The 16,830-nt window shown below is 42.5% G+C and overlaps 2 protein-coding genes across 7 annotated transcripts in view; both read right to left on the bottom strand.

Annotated features, from left to right (window-relative positions):
• Nucleotides 1-123: 123 nt before the first annotated feature.
• On the bottom strand, nucleotides 124-1,757 carry EFCAB10 (EF-hand calcium binding domain 10). The gene is made up of 4 exons (XM_071552654.1): nucleotides 1,619-1,757; nucleotides 1,364-1,528; nucleotides 1,015-1,099; nucleotides 124-517 (listed from the first exon to the last, which is right to left on the bottom strand). The coding sequence occupies exons 1-4, from the start codon at nucleotides 1,716-1,718 to the stop codon at nucleotides 481-483; spliced, it is 387 nt and encodes a 128-aa protein (XP_071408755.1). The 5' UTR covers nucleotides 1,719-1,757; the 3' UTR covers nucleotides 124-480.
• An 8,553-nt stretch (nucleotides 1,758-10,310) lies between these two features.
• The window catches only part of ATXN7L1 (ataxin 7 like 1), a 114,098-nt gene continuing 107,578 nt past the window's right edge, over nucleotides 10,311-16,830 (bottom strand). For 4 of the 6 annotated variants that reach the window (XM_071552640.1, XM_071552643.1, XM_071552645.1 and 1 more), the window contains 2 exons: nucleotides 16,144-16,218; nucleotides 10,311-12,945 (listed from right to left, as the gene is read on the bottom strand). In XM_071552640.1, coding sequence (XP_071408741.1) covers nucleotides 12,904-12,945; nucleotides 16,144-16,218 — 117 coding nt within the window. In that variant the 3' untranslated portion in view covers nucleotides 10,311-12,903. Of the gene's footprint in view, nucleotides 13,399-16,143; nucleotides 16,219-16,830 lie in introns of all 6 variants that reach the window. The other 2 variants (XM_071552641.1, XM_071552642.1) reach the window with 2 other exon arrangements.

The following is a 16,830-nucleotide window of genomic DNA, read 5'->3' as shown; positions in this document are numbered from 1 at the left end:
AGTTTGAAAACAGCACTTTACTTGGAAGTGCTGCCTCCCTTTACCTGTAGGCACTTACCATAACTTGCTGAAGTTGCTTTTTCCTTAAGGAAAAGACCCCAAAAAATGGAAACACAGCACAAGCCCAAAAACCAACTTAATTTATTCAGTGGTAATGAACTAACAGATAACAATCCCTTACTCTAAGCTACAACCTGAAGGAGAAAACTCCAAACCACTAATTTAGTTGCATAAGAGATCTCTAGTTTGGGGTTTTTTTTTTACCATCTAACTGTATTAAGAAAAGCAATTCTCAAAGGATATCCCTCCAGTGCCTGGTAGAGATGAACAAGTTCTTGCCATTTGTTCTTTTCAGCTGATTGCTCATCTGGAGCAGGGGGAGACAAGAGTACTACTTAAAATCAGCTATCCACAGCTGACAAAACAAGAACAATTGAGGAAGATGCCTGTTTTTGATATACTTAGCAGACCAGTGCTCAACTAATACACAGCCCAGCTCTCCAGCATCCTTTTCTTCCTAAGATATAAAAAGAAAACCTCTAGTTACATAACAATGTAGATAATTAGTTCATTACCTTTCAGTGATTGCAACAGTTACTAAAAATTGCCCCTAGAACCACAATCAGAAAGTATTAAAACTTTGAACTCATTTCACATACAGCTGTGGTACCACCCAAGGCAAAGAAGACAACAGAGCCTCACTGTTTTCACTCTTCTAGATCAGTATTAGAGGCCCTGGGCTACCTGATGAGGGGAGTAGGTAAGGTCAGAGTTCTCCTGGGGGAGCATCCTGGAACAGGCGGTGGAGGAAAATGGAATTTTGTTCAGCTTAGAGCAAGCCAAGCAAGGTCAGGCAATAACTGCCCTTTTAGTCTTGCAATGCAGAGTGACAGGGTTAAGCTTAAACCACCCAGTCCTTTAATGACATAGTTTTGTAAATAAAAAATGTATCTCCGTCAGATATTTCTTATATGTATCCATCCCCTCAAAAAACCAACTTTCAGTTAAACTTACACTCCTTCCTTGAATACATCCAGTGTGATACCTTCATCATCTCCAACTTCCAGATCCTCAGCACTCAGTCCCAAAGTTTTAAGAGCTGAAGTTAAGGAAAGAGAATTTCCTATGTGAGTTTTTGAAAGATGAACTTAACATCTTAAAGGGGCCTGGATCAAATAAAAGGTAAACATATGTAACTTCACAGCACATAATTTTTTTAACCTCCCGTGTGCCAAGTTGTGTATTGGCAGCTGTGCGGTAATGCTAAAGTAGACAGACGGGTAACTTTGAAACTATGTTGTTAATTCTGTGCAAACAAACGAACAGCCCGCCCCGGCCTGGCCTGTGGGCAAGCGGGACGCACCTTCCCGGTACTGCGCTGGTGTGATGTGGCCCTGGCCCAGCACATCCAGCAGGCTGAACATCGCCTCCACATTCGCCTCGTCCATCAGCTCCGGGTACTCGCCCTCGGCCCGCCTTCCAGCCTTCACCCTTTCCAGCACCTGGATCAGGAACTCGCGTGGCCTTTCTGCAACCAAGTCAGGCCAGGGCCCTCAGACCGGGCCTCTCCCCTTTGTCCCCTCTGTCCCCGCTCCCTCCTGCCGGGCCGGGGCCGCACCGGGGCGGTGGAAGAGCAGCAGCGCCCCGAGGTGGTGCAGCAGCTCAGGCAGCCGGTGCTGCCGCAGGTATTCCCGGCTCTGCTCCTCGCCCGCCGCCATCGCGCTGTACCGGGACACAGCACCGCCCCGCGGGGCGGCTGAAGCGGGGCCGGGGCGGTGTGAGGCGGGGTCGGGGTGGGCTGAGGCGGGGCACGGGGCGGCTGAGGCGGGGCCGGGCGGGCTGGGGCGGGGCCGGGTTAGTGTGAGGCGGGGTCGGGGCGGCTGAGGCGGGTCCGGGCGGGCTGAGGGCTGTGTGAGGTGGGGCCGGGACGGTGGGAGCTGTGCGGGCCCAGGGCGGGAGGAGGAGCGGGAGAGGAGCTCTCAGAGGCGCGGGGCCGGCGCTCCCTCGGGCCCTGGGCTGCGGACGGGAGGAGGAGCGGAACAGGAGCCCTCCGAGCCGGGGCCGCGGCGGGAGAGGAGCCCTCAGAGACCAGGGACGCGGGGCCGGCGTTCCCCCTGGCCGCTGGACCGCGGGAGGGAGGAGGAGCGGGAATGAGCCCTCAGGAACTCGGGACGGGAGAGGAGCCCTCCGAGCCGGGGCTCGGGGCCGGCCGCGGGCGGGAGGAGGAGCGTGAGGGAGCCCCCAGCGCCGGGCGCGGCTCCCTCGGGCCGCCCCGCCGGGGCCGGCGCTGCCGTTCCTGGCGCCGCCGCGTTACCCGGCACAGACACTCCCGCTCCGGCCGAGGCACCGCTCGGCGGCTGCCTCGGTGCGTGGGGAACGCGAACGACACGCGGTGGTTTCGAACCTGTATGCGGGTATGCAGGGTCTGTTTAGTCTGGAGAAGGCGGGGAGAGCATCTCATCAATGCATATAAGTGTCTCAAAGGTGGGTGCCAAGAAGATGGAGCCAGACTCTTCGGTGGTGCCCTGCGACAGGGAGGAGGAGCAATGGCCCTAGACTGAAACATCAGGAAGTTTCACTGCAACACGAGGGGGAACTTCTCTGCGATGAGAGTGGCAGGGCGCTGGAAGAGGCTGCCCAGGGAGGTCGCGGATTGTCCCTCTCTGGAGACATTCCAGCCCCACCTGGATGTGTTCCTGAGTCACCTGCTCCAGGTGTCCCTGCCTTGGCAGGGGTTGGACAGGATGATCCTGAGTTCCCTTCCTGACACTTCAAGAGTAAGAAAGGTTACATTAAAAAATCTTTACACATATTATTTTTATAGAGGCTTCCAGCATAGCCTATGCAATCAGAGAAGAGACATCAAGGAAGCTTTTGATTGTACCACTCAGTGTGAGTAGAAGAAAGATGTGTCCCACTTAAAAAAAAAAAGGCAAGCAAATTACAATGATATAAGTATCTGCCACCAGATAATAACAGATGATAAATAAATGTAAAGAACAATGGTATTCCTGTGAAAAGTCTAGCCCTGTAAATACTTAACTATTTGCCAAAACTAAAACATCACAAAACATTATAGAACCCACCTTTTTAAATTTTTGCATAAACTGGGAGCAAGGCAGCATCCAAAACTGCAGAGATTGTACAGCCATGCTCTGTTTACATACTCTAGTATTTTAAAGTGGTTATGTCCCTGCTTCGAGTTTTATTTGGGGGCTAAAGGAATTGTAGGTTTCTAACTGTTACCTCTTATGAGAGTTACCTGGAAGTGATGGAAATGTCCTTTTCCTAAGGAATAAATTTCATAGTTACTGAATCCATTCCTGCATTAGATTTTTCTTTGCCTTTCAACAGAGTTTGCAAAGCATTGGCAGATTTTTTTCCTAAAAAAGAGCAATGGGAGAAAATGTAGATTGAAATGAGAAGTACAAACAAGAGAAAGAGCTGGTCAGCAGAGGAGAGATAAAGACATGGAAAATTTTCTCTTAAAATGAGAACCTAAGGATAGAAGCGTTGACATTAAAGGAAGGAGCAAATGAAAGACTGGTTGGTTGGTAGGTAGGTCAGTGTTTGGGGCAGGAAAAACAGCATTTGGCTAAGGATGTTTCTCCTTGAGTAGTCAACAAAGACAACTAGTATAAAATACTATGCTGAAGACTAAAATTTTAAGAATAAACACAGGAATTACAGATTTAAGTGTATTTCTCTGAGGAATGGTTCAAAAAATCACTAAGCAGGGCAAACCTTGATTTGAATTACAATTAGAAATATACTTTTAAAAATCCTAATTCACTGTTAAGGAAGCACAATTCAGTTCCTTGAAAAAATGTTCTGATAATGAATCATGTATTTGTTATATAAGTAATAAATTATTATCCTCAGTTCATATCACAATAGTATCAGTTATACATACATGAATCCTAAAAGTATAATAGTTTAGGATAATTTGTGGGAAGCACACATGGACTGTTTTAAGAGAAACTGAACTTTGGTGACCGAGAAAAACAGGATTTGACAAACATCTGAAAATATTCTGGTTCCATTACAGAGATACTGTGATACTAAGAAACTAAAGGACCAAATTATTTTCATGTGTTCAAAGTGTCCTGGTGATATAAATTGAATTTGTTTGAAAGACTTAATACCTGTTGTGACAGAAGCTGAATATAATACAGAATATCGTTAGTAATTTAAGCCTTTTATCTATTTTAATAGGACTAAATAGACTACCTGGGTTGTAATGAAAAGGAACAGGGTCTACAGGTCAGATATGAAGCTGATTGTAGAACAAGCACTTGTCTTGCAGAGGAAGACAGGCAGATGGACATGTTCTTCCAAACGGGAATATTAGAAGACTGAAGTCAGGGCTGTGGAAAGAGACAAGAGCAGTATGGGCTGGGGAAGGTCTGCCGTAGGCTTCCTGTGCACACAGCTGCTGAGAGCAGGTCCTTTAATGCTCTGCCTGCCTCTGCTCCTCCTCAGCATGGACATTAGAAAGGATTCTGTGCTAGGGAGCACAGGATGAGCTGCAGGGATTGGGTCCTGCTATTTCTGTAGCTGCTTTGGAAGAGCCCTGCTGAAAGAGCACCTTTCCTCTGTGTGTCCTCAAGGACTTCCAAGACACAAGTGAGTTCCTCATCAGGGGATTTTACACTATACATTTATAGAGGGGAAGTGCTTAACTGCAGAAATATTGAACTTCTGGATATTAATTATCTCAACAACCAAAATGATATTTTTGGTTGATTTTACTGAGTAGAACAGCAGAATAATTTAGGTTGGAATCGTGCTCTGGAGATCATATGGTCAATCCCCTTCCCTCCTCAAATAAAATCTCAGGCTGTTCACAGCCTTGTGAAGTTTTTACTGTCTCCAGGATGGAGATTCCACATCATGTGGTCCCTGTACTAGTGTTCAGCTACATTGCAAAGACTTTTTACCTTGTCTCTAATCAGAATTCCCCTTGCTTTCCCTTACCTCTATTGCTTCTTGTCATTTTGTTTTGCACCATCAGAAAGTGGCTGGCTCCATCTTCTCTGTAATCACCCATCTTGTACCTGAAGACAGCACTCAGGTCCCTCTCCCCTCCTTAATCTTCTTGTAAAACTCAACAAAACTCTTTCTTTAGTGTATCATTTTACTTGATATGCTCCAGCTACTGATCCTCTCGTCAGCACTCCATTTGGACTCACTTTAGGCTGTGTCTGTGCAGACCCAAACTGGACACGGCTCTGCAGATTCAGCCTCACGAGTGCCAAAACAGAGCTGACAATCCATCCTCTCTGAGTGCTGCCTCCTCGTAAGACATGCAGATAGCACTCAGACTGCTGAAGCTCAGGCTGTGTAACATTCACTTCCCTTACTGACTCATGCTCAGCTTGTCCACCAGCTCCTTTTTCTGCAGAATTGCTTTCTTGCCAGTCAGCACCCAGCTTGTTCCATGACATGTGGTTATGCTTCTCTTGCAGATATAGAGCTCTGCATTTATTTAGGATGAACCTAATGAGGTTCCTGTCAGCCCAATTTTCTAGCCTGTTGAGCTGCCTCTGAAGGACAGCCCTGCCCCTGCGGTATCAATCACCTCCCTACCCTCAGTTTGTTACCCATAATCTGCAACCCATCACTAACATCCAGGATGGTAATGGAGCTCTTCAACATTATGTGGCCCAGTATTAACCCCCAAGGCATGTTACTAATACCAACCAGACCTCAAAGAGCCCACCAAAGCCCTCTGTGCCCATTTTCCACCCACCTCATAGTTCTCACCTTGAATCCAGCTTTCTCCAATTTACTGTAAGAATACAAAAGCAGATGGTGTCAAAAGCCTTGCTAAGGACCAAGTAGACAACATTCTCTGTTCAGCAGCTGAGGGGAGTCATTTCATCACAGAAAGCAAGCAGGGTGGTCAGACAAAGTTACCCCTTGGAAAATCCAAGTTGTTTGGGCATGGCTTCCAGGAAAGCTTGTTTCATAATTTGCCTGGGCTGAGCAGCCTGTAGTTCCCTGGGTCTTTCTTGGAAATGGACATTGCATTTGCCTTTTTCCAGTCCTTAGAACCCCTGTGCCCTCTTCATGATCTTTCAAGCATGAGAGAAACCTTGTCATGGTATCAGCCTGCATCCTTGAATCAGGCCCAGCTTTTCCCTTGGGCTGCTATAGATTCAGGATAAGTAGTGCTTAACTCAGGCTTCCTGTTTTGCAATTAGTACCTCACTGCTCAGACTATACCCAAAGTTCTGAGCACAGACCTTTCCAGGTAAAACCTGAAGCAAAAGCAGCAACAAGTGCACCCCAGTCATTTTCCTGTCCTGTGTTGCCAGGTTACCCACCCCATGAAGTGGGGTTCACATTTTACTTACCCTTCCTTCCATGTTAATGTACTGAAAGTGTCCTTCCCATCCCTCACTAATTCCAACTCCAGCTGAACTTTGCCTTCCCTAGTTCTGCTCCAGCATCCCTAGACAGTGTTATTCCTCTAGGGTAGCCCACTCTGTTCCTACAGTCTGTGTACTTGCCTTTTGCATCTGCCTTCAGTGAGGAGCTCCCCATCCAGCCATGCTGGCCTTCTCCCATGTCTGCTCAACTTCAGCCAGGTCAGGACTGTTCCTGTGCTCCAGCTACCTCTCCTGGGCCCTTCAGGGAAGTCTTCTCTGGGATTCTGCTAACAAACTGTCTGCAGGAAACAAAGTCTGCTCTCCTAAATTCCAGGGTTGCTATTCAACTATTTATTTTCCTCACTTTCCTCAGAATCCTAAGCTTTGCTATCTTGAAGTTGCTGCTGCCAAGGCTGCCACCAGTGTCACTGTTCCCACAGCCCTTCCTTCTGTGTGAGCAGCATGTCTAGCACAGCCCCACTCTGCTTGTGGAGCACTTCTGTCAGGAAACTGTCCTTGATGTGCTGCACAAGTAGCAGGATCACTTTTGCCTCCACCGTCTTGCCACCCCAGACCCCTCCACAAGAACAAGAGCCTGCAGCCAGCAGGCTAAGCTGTAAATGTTGGCTTTATTATTCTTTTTTTCCAATCAACTGCAAAATAAAGACTAAACCTGCCATCAGAAATCATGTACTGTGAAAAAACAAGCATCAGGAATTAGAAAAATACTTCCTGTGTCTGAATCAAGGAAAAGTATAAATATGTGTGTTTAAGTTGAGCTGGCAAAGTGCCAACTGCCCAACACAGAGAAAAAGGCTCCTCCCCACAACCAAGGGAAAAGGAGGGAGAAGAAAAAAACCAAAACCCCAAAGTAACAGGCTTCTTATATTAGACAAAAGGAAAACATTTAAAAACAGAATATAATACATATATATATATACAAGTGTGAGGAAAAACAAACTAACAACAATAGCTATCAAGTCACCCAACCAAATAATAGATTCCAACCACCCAAACCCCATAAAACCTCCCAAAAACTCTTCCAGAGAAACCTCCCAGCAAGAGAGGAGAAAATATAAGAAAATGCTCACCTCCCTCAATAACACAGAGCAGAGGGCAGCAAGGCCTAATCTCGGCAAGGAAGGGCAGGACAGTGTGTCCTTACCAGTCTGAGGCAAAACCCAAAAGAGGCAGAAGCTCCACCTCCCTCTCTTTTTATACTTCTTGACACATCTTGATGATGTCAGATAATAGGAAATACCTCTTTGGTTGCTTAGGTAAGACGATGCTTGTCCCTTCTAATCTATGTCACATCCTTTGGGCGTAGCTGAAACTAAAGCCAAAACTATCACAATATGTCACAAAGAGGCTAGTTGAATATCAAGAGACTTTGCTGTCTTACAGAACTGTCCACTTTCTAGCTCGCTGAAACCCCAAGAAACTGATTTCCTAGAACTACAGTGGGACTCCTGCTGAAGGTAAAAGGAAAAAAGAAGTTACTGTAGCAGGAAGCTGCATTCTTTGAGTACAGTATATTTATTTGTTTAAGTGTGGCTCTGAGCCCACAGCTCTTAAGACCACAGATGCCTTTATTCTAGCAGCATGTGTAGAACTTACACCAAAAGGTCTTTGCACCTGTGGTGTTTTGTAAATGTTCATGTGAGACAACTTTTCTGAAAAACTACTCCTGTGGTGTCACATTAACCATGTTGGCAACTGCTCCAAGTTAATCAAACCCAGATTCAATTTCAGAGCTCAATCTGCCAGGTTTGGGGAATCTGCAAAGGGCACAGCTGAATGTTGTGCTGCATCTCAACCCTGAGATGAGCTCAGCTGGTCAGAGCATGGTGCTAACAATGCCCCGGTCATGGGTTTGATACCTGCATGCGCCATTCACTTAAGAGTTGGATTCAATGATCCTCGTTGGTCCTTTCAACTCAGAATATTCTGTGATCTCAAATACCTATTGGACTCCTTACCCTCAAATCAAGTTCTGCTGGATCCTGATTATTATTGCTGGCAAACTTTCCCTAAAGCTCCTCCTCTCCTTTCTGTGGGGAGAGCAGATCACAGTCCAGAGCTAAATATCTCGGGGTCAGCCATAAGCAACAAAAACCCTCCCATGAAAGAATGGAGCCTGTGTTGTTTGTGGTACTACAAAATGGGAACATGAGTATGTGTTCTGTCTGCCATGGATCATCCAGCTGAAGGGCAAACAGGGACCTGCTGCTCAACAATCGGCTTCAGCTTTCCTCTACTTAGGAAAGTATCATTTAAAAGAGATCTGCACTTGTTTTGAGTAGTCTCTCAGAACCACTGGGAGTACTCAAGGAGCAAACAGCATAAAATTTGCATGAAATAAATATTCTTGTGTTCTGAAGCCTGAATCTGTTGTGTGACTCTCCTCCAAATATTTCTGGAATCAGTATTTGGCATTTTTTCCGATTGTGAATCCTGACACATTTGGAAGAATAAAACAGATACTGGTTGCACACAGCAATTACTTCTTTCTAAAGTAAATAGTTCTGTGATAAAAACAGAAGCATAAAAACTAGAGTGAAATGAATAGAAAAGTTACAGTGTGATCTGCCTCCCTCTGAAACTGGTGGCATTTAGAGAATACAAGCAGAAGAGTAGTGCTATCAGCATAACCAAAAAAAGGAGGGGAAACCCAACTCCAGTAAGAGAACAGTTTATAAATGACTTCAACAAACTTGCAAGAGCTAAAAAACTACTGATTCATATTTGGGGAAAAAAGACAGTGGTCTTCAACCTTTGCTGGCCATGGGCAATGATGGCAAGCAACTAATATGGCAGCAGTATTCTGTTTTCTTGGCTGTAGTTTTGATTTCTAATGGCTGCTAGAAATAGCAAAGCATCTTACAAACAATGTCACTCTTCAGCCATACATGGGGGCCACTCATATCAGATGAAACACCCTATCTACTGTCATTCATGATGTTAATTTTTTCTATATTGGAAAAGATAAACTCGGGATTTTTTTTTTAACAAAAAAAGCTTTCAAATATAAGCAGGTCAGACTAAGGCACTAATTGGACAGCAAAGAGGAAATTCAGGATTAGCTTTTGTGACAGGTATCAAAAGGTGCAAGACATTACACAAAAAGCTGTTTAACTAAAAGGTAAAATTTCCGTCCTTCGATTCCTGTTTCCTGCAATGCAGCTCAGCCTCCTAACTCCTCTGCCAGGCCTGAGTCTGTGCACATACAAAAATGCAGTTTTCAGTCCAAACTGCTTTCTTTTAAAAAAGATCATACCATAATTCTCTGAGCATCTTCTCTACAGTATCTCCAAATGGTTTCCAGATACTTCATAAAAGGAGCACGCAAATGTACATCTTCCCCAGATTTGCAGAAGAGGGTGGCTGCGAGAGAAAAAACCTGCAATCCTCTCTGCAGAGCTGTCGAGCCAATGAACAATTTAAGTCTCATTTGATCTGTAATTGGAACAGGCTTTACACAGAACAAGAATCTTAACGCCTTGATAAGAGCTGCATTTTGAGTATTAACAACGATAAAAAGACTGGGTATAAATTTGTACTGCCCACTGAAGTGAGAATTCCTAAATCTAACAGCTGTAACCAAGTTAATTCTTACGCTGATAAGGAATGAGAAAATGCATTCAGCTAAGCAAAGGAATTTAAAAATGATTTATCAGTGCAAAAACCCTCAGTGGCTGATCATTGCACGTGTCCTGACACATAAATACAGAAATATTTTAGACACGAATGCCAAAACTAATCCCAGAGCAATTGAGCCCTGTACAGAAAGCTGGGCAGATCTTTGGAATTACCCCTGGAATTCTCAATGCTGGGTACCTGCACAGTGTGTTTCAGCCTCTGTGAAGAGAAAGGACAGTCTTGCAACACATCCCATTTTAGCTTTGCAAAGAGAAAGAATGACAAAACCCATCTGTTTCTTACAAACATATAAATTATTTTATTTACAAAGCCATGTTACAAAAAAAAATAATAATAAAGCAAAAAACAAAAAATACAATCGCTCACTAGAGAATATCTCCAGGCCCGGTGTTGAACCATGGCAGTATCAATCAGATACATGTTTGTTCTGGTTTTCCTTTTTTAAACTGTAAGCCATAGAATTTACTATTTACACCTACTTTAGACATTTATTCTGCTTACAATTATCACAAGCATGGAATGAATTCTATTTGATACTGCTAATACATAAAGGTGCAGGACAAAGAATGAAAATACTTAGTGTTACAAAATATGGATTGTAGAAAAGAAATTGGCTGTACAAGTATGGCATTTTTTTTTCTTAGAATGATTGGACATGCTTTCTTCAAAAGTCTTCTGGAAAAGGTTCTAAAATCTGTAGTAGGAAAGCACAATATAGCAGGTGCAAATTCATTTCTGTGCAACAACAGTTATTTAATATATCCCATGACTGACCAGCTATGCAAAACCCACAGAGTTTTGTTAAAGTGCCATGGGTCAACAGCATAACAAAATATAAGGTGTAAATAGAAAAATTTCTTTTTTTCTTCTTTTTTTTTTAAACAATAGTTCACTGAGAATCAGCAATAATAGAATATGCTGTATAAACTATTCTCTACAAAGGTCGATCAGCACTATGTACAATTGTTACATCGATACAAAAGAAGGCATACAAGTTATCCAAGTCGCTTTTTATGGCTGACGGGCCTATGCATTGCGTATGTGGAACAACCAAAGCTTCTGAGCCTCTATTGCTGAAACAAATCACAAGATTTTCAGGCAAATGGGGAAGAAAAAGAACTACCTAGTGAATGCTACACTAAGAATGCATTATAGGCTGGTCCAGTTTGTATCCATTTTTTTTCCACACGTTTACTCCATTTCACTTTGCAGGCTAAAATTTTCGATACATTTAATTAATTAATGATTCTTTGATGATGAAAGAACACTGCGGGAATTTATTTCGTGCTTAACTTCCCTGAAATGCTGTCAGGTGTAAGCCAGTTGAAAACAAAATTTAAGCAGCATTCAAAGGACAGGCTCCATAATTCAGCTTTCCAATTAAAAGATGCATGGAAACAGCTAAAGCTTCCTAAAACTACAAAATTGCTCCTTCAGTCACTGATTAGCATTATTTCTCAGAAGCAACCACTGAATCTCACAACCACTGTTTTCCCTCAACAACTAGAAATAGCAGTTCATTGATTACAGAGGATGACTTTGTTACTGAGATTTTTAAAATCCTGCAGTTTTATAACTCAAAATAAATTAGAAAAATCAACATAGTACTGCTCCTAAAACTGAACAAGACAAAAATTGTGCAAAAATAACAAAGATATGTACACATTTTTCAGTCTGAAGAAATGTACAATAAAAACATAATTCAAAGAACATTTTAAAAATATAAACATTGCTTAAACTTTCCTAAGTTTCATACTGTTTCTGAAACTATACCGGTCAGTTAGCTCTGAAGTATAGCAAAACATAAATTATTACAAAATTAACACTATAAAAATTTATTTTAAGAATATTTCTAAACTTTTTTCAAAGGGTCTAGCCTTGTTTATAATTGCTTAAACATTTTTAGTCTTAAAATTTGCCTTAAGCCTTCTTTTTTTAAAAAAGAAAGTAGTAATAATCTCCCTATTTGCAGTCTCTCGCCTTTCCCCAAGATGTAAATAAACCAGCATATAAGTGCACTTTTAACACTGTAGAAATAAAAATTAACTCCTCTGTCCTATTGTTCCAGTACCTAATATTGGCTTCCTGATTATAAAATCTGTATTTTATTAAAAAAATTATTCAGTAATCCTATAAGAAACACTGTCAGTGCAATTCTATTAATGCAAGCCAATCTGCTCAACTCCTGTCCTTGCAAACCCAAACTGCCCACCAAGTTACCAAGTGCTGTGTTTCTAAGGGTGTGGCAATCCCACGGGATATGGGGATTTTACAGCCCCTGATAACAGTAACTGCAGTTTGATGCAAAGCTCCGCTGTGCATTGATCGAAGTACAGATTCCTTAAGAGCCTGATCCTGGAAGAGGCTGAACACTCAGAATTCCCACTGAAATTATTAAATGCTGTAGATACAGAGCACCAGTCAGGATAAGTCCCTAAAGTTGCAGTGCCCCAGCTGTTTGCAAATTACTAAGAAATGCACTCAATTTTTATCCATAGGACAAGCTTAAATACAGAATTACTGTAATTTTTATTTAATGAAAAAATTTGGAGGTCTTTTAAATAAATTCAAATCACGATCTGGATTTTTTTTTGGAATGTCCACTGTGTTCTGGTAAGGAAACAAAGGGAGCATTGCAATGCTAACAGCTTTAAAAGGCATGAAACATAACCAAGCAGAATGCACAGATCAGTGGCAAATACAAGTGGAAAAACTAAACAAATCACTATTACAGTTTTCTGTAAATTTAATTCTCTTTAAAACCACAAATTCATAAAAGGTTAAATCCATCTGCAGGACATAGAAAAGAAAAACCCTGTGGAGTAGGGCTGCTGAGAGCTAGAGATTATAGGCTGGTTCCTTTTCCTTGTTATGGAAGAGTCCTTATTCTACCAGTCCGGTTTGATGTCTTCTAAAAGAGAAACCAGAGCCAGGTTCAAAATCACACAATGTCTTTTGGTATATAACACTTCAATAACGTCTGTGTCTGACAGTACTCAAAGCAGGAACTTATTTCAAGTCCCTGAAATAAATTTCCTCCCTGTTTACTGACTACATTAGACCTTTAAGAAAAGGAAGTGCTTTGAATAAACAGCATATTTCCTTTTGGGACTGCATGATTTTAGTAAGCTTTGGTGGATCCCATGTTCATTAACTTGGTGTATCATTACAAATAAAGAGCAGCAATTAGACGACAACTCTGAAGAATCTTTTCCTCTACACAGCATGTTTTCATGCACAAGGAATCCTCACACAGCATACACGTTGTCACCTTTCCTTAATAAAATCATCTAGTTACTCAGTATTTAAAAACCACCGCATACTGAGGTCTTGAAGTGTTAACACTTTCAGGCACCTAAAAGCACTATGAAGACAAAAACACTTGATTAGTTAAAAACCTGAAACAAGGATAAAATCTGGAGAAAACAAACTTTTAATACATAGTTTGTATAAGCAGGCACAAATAATTTGACTGTAAAACTACCATTTCATTAATGTGGTTTTTGTAGGGAAAAGTAGTATTCTTTTTACTAAAGCAACAATAGTTGGAAAAACAGGCATGCTTTTATGTATACAATCCCTTGTTCAGGTCTCAAGGAGATACAGCAACATTCAAATTAAATATTAATTGAGAACAACCCATCTTAGTTTAACCTGGCTGAGTTTAATGCCATGGGAGAGAACGACAGGCCCACAACAGCCGTGCTCACAATCCACCGGTTCCGTGGGAGCGCCTGAGTGCACTTCAACACATGGAGCAAATGGCCAAGAGAAACTATTCATGTGACACCAAAATAACACTGGGCCACCTTCAGCTCACAACTCAGTAATGAGAGACACCCAGTTACCAGCGGCCGGCGACTTTCCCAGCACTGCCTTGTGTCCTCTCGGCTCCCACCGGTGCTTTTGGAAGGCCAGGAGGAAGCTTTCCCAGTGGGACTGCATGCAGGTGGGCACAGGGGCAAACACCACTGGGTCTACAGCCCAACACAATTCCCCAAATGCCTCATTCTCACCCAGACACTCAGCTCTGTGATGAGTTATGGAACCCTCTCCCTTCTCTTGAGGAACAACCTCCTCCTCCCTCTGGCTGCCCCTCTGCACCAGCACACAGCCCTGGCAGGTTGCCTGGCCAGGGCACACAGCAGAGCCAGCCCAGAGGAACTGCTCATTATGCACATTGAGCGTGTCGGCTGCTACTCTGCTTCCAACTGCAATGTTCAAAGTCTGCTGTTGTGATGTATCCATGAAAACTTGCCTGATTTTTCCAACTATAAACTTTGGTGTACAGCAAAGTTTGTCTCTGCCTACAGATCTTGCTTCACTTGGACTCCCTGATTATCATGGTTATAACAACACTAACATCAAAAACAAGACAGCTCAGGTTCCCCAGTATTATCTTTACTGACACAGCATAAACTGTAGATCCACTTATTATTACCTAATTATTACCACCTTCATAATGAAGTATTATAGCACTGTTTAAGACTGAAATTTTATTTAGAGATTATTTCATTGTTATTTTGGAGATGAAAGCTATCAACAAAACAGCTCAGATTTGAAAGTGACAAGCATTTCTTGAACTGGTAATTTTTATGGTTCCAAATACTAAAATCCTGTGTTAGTTAAAAAAAAAAAGTTTATTAAAACTTGGTATCAACTTGATTTTCTTTTCTGTTTGTATTCTGAGCTCCACATTCAACTACCAAACTGACATATTTTTAAAAATAAAGAGTTTGTGAGGCTTAACACAAGGCAAACAATTCTATTTTTGATAAAGTTATGAAAATAGACAGTGAAAAGCTCTGCAATGGCCTCAGTTTACATAAGGCTGCCACAAAATTAATGTTTTGTACTCTCAGGTTTTCCCCATGGGATCCAGGCAACAGATCCCAACAAGTTATGCTGCTGGGATAGTGAGTATGTTATACTAACACAGGAGCAGGAGGCTACAGCAAAACCAGTTTTATCCCAAGTTTGTCACTGGCAGTAGGATGACAGTGTCTCCCACAGGAAAATGCTAGCCTCTGAAAGTATGGAGGAACTTTGACTTTTTTCCCTTCAGAGAATTTCTTCCATACACACACTGGTTTGCATTCAGCACTGCGGGGAAAAAAATACTTTTTGGCAGTTCATCTCAAGATGTGAGTGATTCAGAGTATTTTGAATTGGGATACAGTGGTGGGTTGTCATTACTACAATCATTACCATTCTTTTGCTGTGTCTACACAGCAGAAACTAAGCAGCACAACCATTTGGAATAACTACTCCTGTATAACTTAGCCAAAATATGTAACAGAATTCTAAAACACTGACTGGCTGTGTACAAAAATCCTCTGGATTACTTGTGACTATGCCTTGCTGAGGTGGGAAACCTTTTCATACTATGGAAATGAATTCTTGATGAAGTACTCATCAGTTCTCCAGACAGGTGAAGGTTGGAGCATGGGTCAAACACCTGTCCTCACAAAATAGCTGAATTACAGCATTTATTATCATTATCTGACTCACAGCCCATGGGATAAACAGGTATGGTGGGAGTGCTCAGAAATTTCTCACAGTCCTTCTTAGAAGGACTCTGATTACACATGGATTAATTATGCTTTCAGATTAGTTTCTCTGAATAGTCAAGTGCCCTGTCTTCTCTGTCCTATTTCTGTCCTTTCTCTGCTCCTTCACTTCTGGCCTGTTTTTAAATGCTGTCCCTCCCATGCCAGTCTGGGGATGCTGCTGAGCCATCCTGCTCAGCAGGAGAAGCTGGACAGCAAAACGAATCAGCTCAGCTGAGCCCTGCACAGAGAGCTGGAGCTGCTGCTGCTGCTGCTGAGCTTGTATCACCAAAGCAACAGCCAGGGAGGAGCACAGGAGCCAACCTGAGGTGTAGTGCAGGGGGTGAAAAACAAGCAGAAAAATTGTAATTCATAAATCTGAGAGGGGAAAATAGCTGGAAAAAAATTACATGAGAGGAGAAATCTAATACTAGTTCACCAAAAGAGAGTTCCTGTAAAAAACTGTATTCATAAAGAAACTATATTTTAAGGTTTTACAGTATAAAATATTTTAAAACCTCTTACAGACTATTTAAGTACACTGTTTTAAAGCAACTTACTTGTCTGTTGTGTACTGGGTTTGATGTACTCGAAGGACTGGATTGTGACAAAGCTACACTGCTATTTTTTCCAATCTGAAAGACATTAATTGAGCAGTATTGAGAGGCATATTTGTCAGCTGAATGCAGATGCTGGTGATGGCCTTCCCTCTTCTCTGTAACATGGCACTAATTGCTCTGCAGTTTGAACACCAGTATTCTGCTATTGCAAACGATACACTTCAGACAGAATCATCAGTATCTCTCAGAGCCTGTATACTTTAAATAAGTCTTAAAAAGGCACATAAATGCTATTACAGGTCAGGAAACAACATATGAAACAGTTGCTGAGAGAATATAGATGTAAACCCCTGCCTCTCTATAGTGAAACCAGTTTCTCTAGTGCCTGGAGTCACTCAGAGCAGCTGGTCAGAGAGCACAGAGTGCTCGAGGTCCTGGGCTCCTCCCCAGGGGACCTTCACCAGTCCTGGGGAATATAAAGCAAGTGGCCAGGCACTAGGACATGGCCTAGGTTGTTCCATTTTCTTCCACAGAGTCTTCATTTATCATTGCTCAATAAAGCAAATATTAACCAGAAGAACCAAACTCCAGAGACTCAAATTTGCAATTGTACCCTTATACTGCGCAGGAAATTTCTCTGAGAGTGAGTGCAAATGGTAGTACATGTATATACATTTAAAAGATACT

The sequence above is a fragment of the Pithys albifrons genome, chromosome 3 (assembly GCF_047495875.1).
Source record: "Pithys albifrons albifrons isolate INPA30051 chromosome 3, PitAlb_v1, whole genome shotgun sequence".
Lineage (NCBI taxonomy): Eukaryota > Metazoa > Chordata > Aves > Passeriformes > Thamnophilidae > Pithys > Pithys albifrons.
This window is presented reverse-complemented; position numbering and strand designations above follow the sequence as displayed.